At 34.6% G+C, this 11361-nt stretch overlaps 1 protein-coding gene across 2 annotated transcripts; it reads right to left on the bottom strand.

The window, feature by feature from the left end:
• Positions 1 to 475: 475 nt before the first annotated feature.
• On the bottom strand, positions 476 to 10713 carry LOC106109022. 2 transcript variants are annotated; one of them, XM_013290418.1, is made up of 6 exons: positions 10552 to 10713; positions 6831 to 6978; positions 2391 to 2571; positions 1994 to 2056; positions 1156 to 1257; positions 476 to 771 (listed from the first exon to the last, which is right to left on the bottom strand). In XM_013290418.1, exons 1-6 carry the CDS (start codon positions 10566 to 10568, stop codon positions 671 to 673), a joined length of 612 nt encoding a protein of 203 aa, XP_013145872.1. In that variant the 5' UTR covers positions 10569 to 10713; the 3' UTR covers positions 476 to 670. The 2 variants fall into 2 exon arrangements, with proteins under 2 accessions (XP_013145872.1, XP_013145873.1); XM_013290419.1 differs by lacking the exon at positions 1994 to 2056 and having other exon boundaries at positions 10552 to 10711.
• Between the last annotated feature and the right edge of the window lie 648 nt (positions 10714 to 11361).

Below are 11361 nucleotides of genomic sequence, written 5' to 3' on the forward strand. Positions count from 1 at the left end.
GGTTTGTATTATTCATACAAATCGGTAGAATATATTTTAATACTTCCGTAGATGCGCGTACGCTAGGAAATACTCAGCATGTGAACTTGGTAAAGCCCATTATGCCTACGCCACACCCCTCGAGGTGACCCACGTTCTTACAAAGTGAACGTCATAACGTCACCAGTGAACGTTTCAAGAATGTACTTGGGTTGTACAGAGGTCTGCGACTCTGCCACTTTTAATATAATACTATCATGAGTTTTTGTACAAATTTATCCTTATTATCAGCTCACTATACATCCCAACTAAGGGGACAGAACCTAACCTATGTTAGGGGTTATTTACAGTGTGTTTAAATGCCTTTATGTAATTTTTATAGATAAATTAACTATATCATATTTATAAAAGATAGTAAATGCTGATAGTCAGGATTTTGCTAAAGCATAAATAATTGCAAAGCATAAATGATTGGAAAATCATAAAAAAAAACGCATTAAATATTACTACATTTATTTAAAAATACTTATGACATATTTTATAATATAGTAAAGATAAAATCAATCGGCCTTGGCGAGTAACGACCAAATATCTAGTTGGTATGATCACATATGACTGGGAAATGGTACGGGATGGGGATGGGAATACAAGATTTGAAGGTATTAATAGGTATAGCTTATATTATGTTTAATTAATTCCCCCTTCCCCTGGAGAACGTCCTGCCAGTTCTCGCGGGAGGGGCCGCGTCATTCTGTTCCTCCGCTTCAGCCTCTTGGAACGATCTTGATGACGCTGCGGAATTATATTCACATTAAATTTAACACTTATTTTAAAATCAAGATTAATTGTCACATTCATGATTATAAAATTCTGGCTGAGGGAGCTTTGGTATACTAAATCTAAGGACAACCACATTACTAAGAGAAAGTGATATCTTCGTACTCTTACTGAGATGCAGCACTATAAATGACATTTCGATGAAGTTCAAACAAAACAGTGCAATCCTTTATACCGATAGAATAAGTCAATTTAAATAGATAAACTTGGCTCAAGACGAATTCCAGAACCTTTCGCTCTGCCAATGGGAACCTAAAGGCAAATACATTGACCTTAAAACGACGTCAACTTATTACTCGTCTACAGTAGTTACAATATACTTATGAAGTCTAGACTTACGTCGTCCAAAACGACTTCTGCTCGGCTTAGATGGTGCAGGAGCCGCGGGTGGAGCATCTTCAACATTCGTTTCCCTTGTTGCTGTGTTGAAGCGTTTCTTATCTAAAATAAGAGGCAAGAGTTTTTTTTCTTAGACAACTTTCGGAGAAAAGGTTAGTGTGGCCACTGTTTATCTAATGCATTATAAGGCGTATGTGCCTTATCTACACGGTTTCTACGATGAGGGTCTAACTTTGTTAACTGCCAGACAGCTCTGTGACTATAGATTTTGTTTGTTGGGTTTATAAGAAGAGAGATAGATTAAGAAAAAGTGAGATAGAGAGAAGAGAGGATGTGTTTTAATGAGATACAACTAAGTATACCCAGATGTGTTAAATATTTAGCCATGGTCATGTCACAAATGAAATGTTACGCACATATTTATCAGTTGAACATTCCCAATAAATGGTTATGTTCTGTCGCTGGATCTTGCTATTAACTTTGCGGTTTTACGCACACGCCTATGAAACTCAAGGTTGAATCGGTTTCATATAAAACCACTTAATACAATCGCCGTTACGAAAAGCGAATTATCAATTATGTACATTAATAGAAATATCAAAGTTTATCTATTTTTGAAGGACCATTATCATTTTGTACTTAGTGCAATACATAACTTTCTTCCTTACTACTAAGACATGTCTCTTAGGTATATCGAACCTTACAAATCATCTTTCACACATTCCATCCATATCAGATCGATTATTTCTTAAAAATTTACTTTTTCTTACTTCTATCTTCTGTAAATTTTATCCAATTTCACTAAACTCTACATCTTTAATAAAGAATCATAACTTACTGTAACTAGATTTGGCCACGGCCTCGCCATCTACATTGGACGAAGATTGCCCATTGATTTTGGCTGATGAAGAAAGGAAATGATTATTTGTGATGTATTACCAATGCATGAAATAAACTACTCTTGTATTATCGATAATGAACATCGCATGTTAAAAAATGTAATTAATGTAAACTATATGATAAATAAATCGTGTATTACGTACGATACAGTACGACAGAGGAAACACTAAGATAAGAAAAGGAAAATAGAAAGTGATGACATATAAGTCTAGGAGATTTGGGTATACTTGTTGTTTAAATGTATAGTAAGTAGCCGCTTGAGTGAGCACTGGTTGAAGTAATCATGTTCCCCATGTGCCAAAACAAATGACAGACACTATAATATTTTAGTTCACCTTCTGCGACTTGCGCACGCCGTCTTTTCAACGCTTCGAGCAGGTCTGTATTGCTGCGGAATGGTCGGACTCCGCCTGAGACAAGCTTCTTGCCTTCAGTGGACGAAGGCGGTGCTTCCGTCGAGGGCTCCTGTGCATCTCCGTCTGCGTATTCAGCGTCGTCCTCATATTCAACATCATCCTAAAAATAAGCATATAAATAAATTATACATAGGTGACCTTTCGAAGTACCGATCAACGATCATTTTTTCTAATAGAGTAGTTAGTGGTAATATTTTGTAGATCAAACGGTCAAATTCCGATGTTCCGCCTACAGAGATACATCAACTCGAATTCAGTAATTTTGGTTTTAATTAATGGTGAATATTATAATCGTGAATAAACATTAAAGTTAGTATAAAATAAAAACCTGATCGTCATTGACCTTTAAATAATACAGCAATACTGGCACGAAATAAAGGTTAAAGTAATTAAAAGTCTACCAGAAACTCAATCTCGACGTGACATTATGCAACGTTTCTAAGAAAACCCCAAGTTCTTGATTCCACGTGACCAAACCGGATGCTAAAGATAAAAGGTAAATTTAAATTACTGAAATTGGATTTATTCAGTTTGACAAACTCTTCAACATATTTAATTTAACCTCTATAGATAAGATATTTTGCAGGTAAATCCAATACACTTTCACGAATCGACAAAACTCGAGGTCTGCAATAGACCTTTAGCTCGTCTTGGAGGAAGATATCAAATAGGTGGCAAACGACCAAGCAAGTCGCAAGCGTTAAGTGACAATGTAAAATAATGATGCTCATTACAAAATATTTCTATATAACACCAATTTTCGTAAAACATTTAATAAATTCCAAGATAAATGATACATTGTTATGTCACATTACATAATACACTGTCGTGAAGACGACATCAAAAGGTTATTACGGGAATCATTTATACAAATTAAGCGCACTACAAAACAGACGATATGGTTGTGAAGAAATCGTAAGTATCATATTGCAGTACTGGCTATAAATTATCCTTACTCTGTCGCAATGTACTCCTCATACCGGTTCGCTTTCGGTTACATACACAAAGCACTCATGCGCTAAAATGAATAAAAAAAGTACAATTCTTCACTTTCGCGAGTTCACGACTGGTTCATCCCTTAAGTCATTTAAAACTATATTATCGGTCTTTTATTTTTAGATATGAAACGGCTTAGAATTAATACATTAATCGTTTTGATGTAAACGCACAAGGAAGCGAATCCCAGTTCAATAAAGTTAGGAAACGCAACTGGCCTCAAGAGTACAAGAAAAGACGAAACATTTACTTCAACACTAATACCGGTGTACTACTTCCTTCAGATTATTTCACGACATAGTAAAGTTGTGTATGTGAAATCTTTTCAAGGCTAAATTGGCCTTCATGCATAAACATTCTCGTGCACATTCCAGTACCAGTTGCTATATTTTCTTCACGTAACCAGTTCAGTCTTAATTTATACGTAATTCTTACGATTGCCGGTAGAAATGCCATTTAAGAAAGGGAGCTCGTGTAGAGGTCATCGGCGAAGGTAACTCGATCATCCGCCTCAAGTCCCACTTACCTTGAACCACATGATACCAAGAGACTCATCTTATCAATTAACATTTTTCCCGGATTTCTGGAGTTCCTATGCGACCAATATAAGCTTTGAAAGTAGTTTCATTGACTTTCTGATGACACGTTCTAATATACTTCAAAATTATATTAGACGGTAAAAGTTCAGTTTTCTTTAAATATTCTACGCCTTGTGAAATTTAGTAAAAATGGTTCTGTACACGAAATATTTAATAATAATCTGTGTAAACATCACACTACGGCGTAACATATTACGATATAATTAGTAGTGAAGAAATTTAGCAACAAGCGGTGTCGCTATTGACCCAAAAGCGCATACAACTCGTAATTAAGATTTTTCGATTAGTTGTAACGGTTACTTCAATTATTTTCAAAATATCACGTTTATACATCATTGATTAGAATAAAAACATCTTAATATGAAACACATTATCCTAAAATGATGATACAGTTTAATCGACATAAAAAATGTTCAATTCCATTACTATAATTTTCAAGTAAAGTATACCAGAAACATTCTTACAAATAACATTTTATTTAAAAAACAGTATCGTCCTTGTCAAACCGGAATACCATAAGCGTACTAGAAAGGTGATTTTATCATTTCCTACTTCGTTTGAGCATTAATAAAATTGAAGTATTTAAGGAAACGTTGACAAACTTATAGATTTTTTTAAAACGTACATTTTAGAGTTAAATTCGCTGTCACAATGCTGGAAATGCAAAAAAATCCCAAACATTTTTTTTACTTTAAAAGCTTTTTTGTCTCTCTCAGTAAAATAAGTCATCAAAATCTGTGCAGTGGTTTTACGAAACAAAGAATACAAATATACGAACATTGCTTTTTCTTCATATTTATATAGAAAATATTATTAACAACTCTTGTTAATATTGTGCATTGCGACATTAGTTAAATTGCATAATTTTTTTGTCATTGCGTATATCTAAAAGTGGTTTTAAAAATATTTATTTATTGACAGAGTTAATCAATCCACTTATAGTTATCAACTTTTTATTGCTAAATAAGATACTGGTCGCAACAACTTCAATTCAAACATTCCAAATTAGATTTCTGCTTGCATGACTAGTTCGTATTCTCATCGTTTGTGGTTAGAGGTTAAGAAATATTATTCCAAAGTGTTACTTAAATAGCTGATAAACAATGGACATTTCACAGATATCTGCCCAATCTGAGATTCACTCCGAACAAAGGTCGAGTGCTTATGCAACTTGCATATTATGTGTGACAAAAAAACAAAGCACATGTAAATGTTTAGTCTCGAGATGCGAGGTAATAGGAAAGTCCTCGGCCGTGTAAGAATGCGGAATCTTTAAACAGTCACGATCTCTCGGCGCAGTTTACGGTATCGTTTTTTTTATAAACTTATCTTTCAATTCGCCTAAGCAAAGCAGTAACAAACATCAATAGAATAAAAAATATAGCGGCTATATATTGTGACATTTAGTTATCGACAAAAATGTATAGATGTTAATAATCATGAAAAGCCCATTAGTACCTACCTAATATTTATAAATATACTAGCTGTTGCTTGCAACTTCGCCCGCGTGAAAGTAAAGTAAAAAAGACATAGCTTATGTTACTCACTGATAACGTAGCTTTCTAATGGTGGAATAATTTTTGCCCAGTAGTATTTGAGTTATTCCAATACATACAAAAATGCAAATGTTTCCTCTTTACAGTATAGCGAGGTATGGACATGTTATGCGACGAGACGATGGGGACATAAACCTGAAAGTGTTAAGAATGAATGTTGATAGCTACAAAGGAAGAGGTAGACCGAAGAAAGTATGGATGGATTGTGTGAAAGAGGATATGCTTAAGATAGGAGTGGATTCAGATATGACGGCTGATAGAGATGTATGGAAGAGCAGCAAATACTGTGCCGACCCTCCATAACGGATAAGGGCAAGTTGATGAAAATTAATATTAGTATAGACGAGTATTGTCATTCGAATTTTACTCCAACGGCATCTTTAGTTTTATAAATCGTAGTTAATCCGTAATTATAAAAATTCTATGATCTCTAAATATTTTAATTACAACAATGATTAAGTTAAGTGGTAATGTGGTCGAAGGATGGTACGCGCTATTTAAATATCCATTCACCCATCTATAATGGTATTGCCGAATGTTTAATTTATATTGCATACGAAATACAGGCGGATGTATAAGACCGATAAGGTATGGTCATAGGCCTGCTCTTGAAACCAGTTCTAATGGCGGTTGTAGTATTGCAATAATATCAGTGTCCTACTCTTGGACCGAATTGTATCAGAATTCGAAACTAGAACGTAATCGTGAAACTTAAAGGCCGCAATCGTTGGAAGGTGGAGCGCACATGTACGTGGAATAATTGTCTCTCTATCACAATGTGTATCACATTTAACATGCAAGGCTATGTGCCCCAGTTACTTTCTGTACATAATGTATATCTGCTTTCTTTTAGCTCCAAAATTCTTAGTAATCTCTGTTTCACAAAGATGTAGTGGGAATATTGCTAAAGGAAATAGATAAATTTCTAGGGTCATGAACATAAAATGCTTAAACACTATTACTGGACAAAAGCAGTCTCAGTTAGATTTGAAGAAAGTGGTTCACGATAAATCTGAACATTCGGGCAAATAATGGATTTGAATCGTACGTTGATTGTACATTAAAGACGTGTGCAACAATTAAATTGCCGATTTCATTGTTTTTGTAATCATTTCTCGGACTTTCTGTAGGGCAAAACTGAGTAACAATGTTATATCTGAATGTTTCGGCTGTGGAAATGTACGGTTAGAGTAATTCGATCATATTACCTGTGGCGCAGGTGTGGTGGTTGTGGTAGCTTTGCCCTTGGTGAGTAAGCCACGCTTGAGCAGACCGCGTGAGGGCGCCGCCCGTGCTTCGCTATCGTCCTGGGCCCGTGCAGATGCCTGCCACGCCAAACACGTCAAAAGAACGATGCTGAAATTGAAAAAAGATATTGTTTAATAACTAGAAATCTAAACCCATGAAATGTATAAAAAATATTTTGAACTTATTACAACTACCTATACGTTTAAGTGTTTTATTATAATCTTGACTGAAAAGTATTATCGGCCTACCTTTACAATTCCCTATTTCGTCTTATTCGTAATATATTTCATAATCTAAGCATTTACTTCTATTGTGTTTGTGTTTACATAACGAAAATATTAAACATAATGTCAAGTACTTATGTGTTAACATATTTACGTAGCATCAAATTAAACAGCCAGACAAACGCGAATAATATTAATCGGCTGAATGATTTTGAGTACACGTTTTAAGTTTTTGCGAGCTTTGTCCTTGCACGTCCAACCTTTATATATTGACGCAGTCACATACCTACCGGCCGAAGTAACATTACAACGAAATCACGATAAATGGTAAAACAAGTAACTTAAAAGTCAATATGTTAAAGCACTATTCACGTCATGTACATGATTACGACGTAAAAAGAACTTTTATTAAACCCAAGCAGTAATAAAAAAGGTTAGTTAAATGTCAAAGTTTACATTGCATATGCAAGTTACATAATTTTTTTTTTCAATTTTATCATCCACAAAGAAACATTTCATTTAAAACTACTTCCTGATTTTTTTATGTCTTATTGCTATTGAATGTAGGCCAAATAGTTCAATGGCGTTTAATGTCATTTGAGAGTGGCATGCCGAGGTTGGGCGAATGCCGTGTACGGAGGTGGACTGGTTCAACTCTACGACATTCAACGGCCGGTAATAAGATATACAAGTGTCAGAAACAAGTGCGATCATTTCTACAACTGACGATAAGTATCAACGCCTCGCGGGTCATTGATAGTTGAGTAATAGATCAACTCCAGGGTCAGGTCGAATAAATGATTATCAGATTCCGCATCCGCTTCCGATCGTACTTTATAATCTCATCAAACTTTCTATATTTTATATAATATGTCACAAAGTCACGAAACATTTTTACATAAAATATGTTCAATCTATACATGTACATATTGTACGCTAGTGCGAGTGCGCGCTTCTAGCAATTCATTCTTGATAGATGTATGTTTAGTAATTTGTGGTAGATGTAGACATAGATTACTGCTAGTTTATTTTGTCACGTTTGAATATGTCTACTTCAGTATGCAGCTCAGATCACTTGAATGTATTTCTGTCTCAAGTCACGTCAGAAAAAGTGCAGCTTTCTACGCGAGTATCCAATAATCTCTGTACGCTTGGGAGCTTTTATTTATTTAATTTACTTTAAGGCCATAGGAATAATAACTAGAAGGAGCAAGAAGTAAAGATGGCCTTGTGACAAAATGCGGTAGCCTGTCGTAGTGATTGTACAGCCCTTGGACTGTGACGAGCAGGCAAGGCGAAGCAATCAATTGAATTCCTTAAAATTATCAAGTAGCTCCATTTAAAGCACGACAGGCATCAAGTTGGTGACGGTCTTAACAATTACTGCTTGTGAAATTAAATATCACATTTAATTAAAGCATGAGAAGTGTTCTAACCTATCTTCCCACAAAACAAAGGTTACAATTAAAGTTAGGCAAACAACTAAAATTGCACAAACATATCTAATCTTGCTTAAATAAATTTTATTGCGTATAAAAATTTTAACATTATATAACTTTGAATTAGGTGCGAAAGAAACTTTGAAATATAGAATGTATGCAAGTCCCTGCATCGTACATACATCGGCAAATGTCAATAGTATAGTTGCACAACAGTGTTTTATTGCCAAATGGCTATGTTCGTAAAGTTTGAGTTGAGTAAGTATTATTGAACATCTTTATCCAGTTACGCTTGCGAATTACATACCCCTCGTCTCCTTGTTCATATTTAAATAACGGTACATCATTTCAAAACTGTTTTTAACGTAATAAAAGTAGGTCCTATCTTTATAAGTAGTTGAGTTCTATCAAATTATGTTGTCTATGATAATTAAAATTTGTTTAAACGCTTTTATTCAAACGCTACGAATTAAGAATTAAATCGATCAGTCAACATTCCGAGGTAATCTAAATAAAGCTCCAAGTAATATTTAAATTAATTCAAGATATTTTATTGATTGAGGCTACTACTAAATGTTACATATTACGTACAGTTGGTTCAAGTGCTAATGAAAATATAAAGACCTCTAAATCTGTCTTAAGAATGTGGATCTAAACAATTTTAACACATCGTAGTTTTGTTAATCGAACATTTTAAGAAATAATCCACCGAAGATTTTACATATCCATTTTTGTTCTGTTAAGAGAACTTGTTTAGACATAGTAGCACTATTAAATGTTTTGAATACATTTAATTGTACTTTTGATTTGTTTTTTAACAATGTTAATTACTTAGGGTTAATTAGAATTTTGAAGCATTCGATTAGATTGTATTGATTGAATACAGGTATTTTGAATAAACAATTGCAAAGACATGGTTTTTTATATACTTATTGCAACGACTTAATAGATTGTATCTATCTTATTATGCCTATAAAATGTACACTTTGATCTTATCAAAGTGTTTACGTAACATGGTTTATATTAACTAATTGAAAGCTCAGAGTTTGCTCGTAACTGTGACTGTTCATCCTACATAACGACGATTGCCTAATCGTAGGTCGCGGATCTAACTTTCAACATGGGACGGAGTAAGTGAGGAAACCTGTTCGCGGTTTCGCTCAATTAGTTTGAAAATTAATTGGTACAGTGCACTAGGTCAGCCTGTGACTGGATATAATGAGGTTTATAAGTCATTAATTGTGAAAGAAAAATGTATCGTCCTGCGATTTACCCGATTGCAATTGTCTTCTTAAATGTACCTAATTAATATTGAAAATGACTGATTTTAAACATCGAACATTATTCGAGAGACTGCTGTATTTAAATAACTCGTTAATCAGGATTTTAAACTGGCATAAAACAGCCAATATTAGGTAATTAAATCGTAAGTTATTTAATGCAAATAATGAATATTTCCATTTAGATATTTTTCCGGTAACTGTTAATAATTTGTTACCATGAAATCCATATTCAAAATATTAATTTTTATCACTTTTTTTTATTAATTTGCATTATAATATTACGCACGACCAATCGTGACATTTTGAAAGGTTATAACAATAAGACATAAATCACCATCCGTACATACAGTGTTCCTCGTCACAACACCTTTGTGACGCCAACACCAATCGTAGCCTTATTAGAAAGGCAAAACACTTTTTAAGAACACTACTTTGTTCGAATTGCACGTCTCTACAAATAGGCTTTGTTTCCTAAATGTATTGTTGAATACTTTAGAAATCAATCACTATTTTTTTTTTACGAATGATAGTTACAAAGTCGCGGGGCGAAAAGTTAAAATAAAGACTGAGTTAAACACCTTACACACAAAGTTAGCAAACACCGGCACCTTCTGGATAGTTAATTGCAATATTATGACATCGCAATCGCAGTCGCTCAGCTGAGACTTGTGCAGATGTAGCTGCAGATTATAGAAAGCTTATAGATGGGTGAGATAAGTGATGTACGGTACTTACAAGGGGAGTATCCTCATGTTGGTGTTGGGGCCGCGTGTGTCGCAAGAGGCACTGCCGTTGGTCCTTTCTCCGCGGAGCGGTTGCGTGCAGGTCTACAGTGTACGGAGGCCACGCTTGATCTGCCGTTCCAACGCGAGCACTTTGGGTACACTCCAAGTTTCGGTGTCGCTGCACTGGTCCGCCCGCCACCCCGGCATCATTTACCTGATTTATATGCGTAGAGGCGCACACGACACCACACATACCGATCATTGTCCACATAGCGCCGTTTGGTAATTTGTTACCTCCCAAATAGACTAAATCCTGTTCTCTGTACACTGATGCTAACAATAACATGCTAGTTTGTTAAGAGTTTTAAAATTTTTTTGCGGCAATTGAAGTCTATTACACAATTTTTGGTTACCTTTATGTTTATAAAATTTTTAAAACGGTAACGCGGATTCTTATTTTTTATTTCGTATTTTTGTTAATTTCACATACAAAGTTTTGTATTTTAATTATAGGTAGTTGCTAAATATAAAGGGAATATTAAACACAAGACTAGACTCTTTTTAAGATGAAATATTTAAACAGGTACAAGTTCTGTAATTTGGCCATTCGATTTAAACTAAAGTTGAAACTCACACAGTGAGGCTAGTCACTTTCATTGAGGTCAAAGGTGAGGATGACCCGGCAGAAGATGTGAAGTAATATCTAATCGAGCCGTCCAACCGGTGATAATGCATAAAGTATACTTGAAATTTGCCATTTTCTAACAGGTGATTGTTCATCATTTAACATGCGAATTGAAAGGTTGCATTTTTTTAACTT

The sequence above is a fragment of the Papilio polytes genome, unplaced genomic scaffold (assembly GCF_000836215.1).
Source record: "Papilio polytes unplaced genomic scaffold, Ppol_1.0 DF821388.1, whole genome shotgun sequence".
Taxonomy (NCBI): Eukaryota; Metazoa; Arthropoda; class Insecta; order Lepidoptera; family Papilionidae; genus Papilio; species Papilio polytes.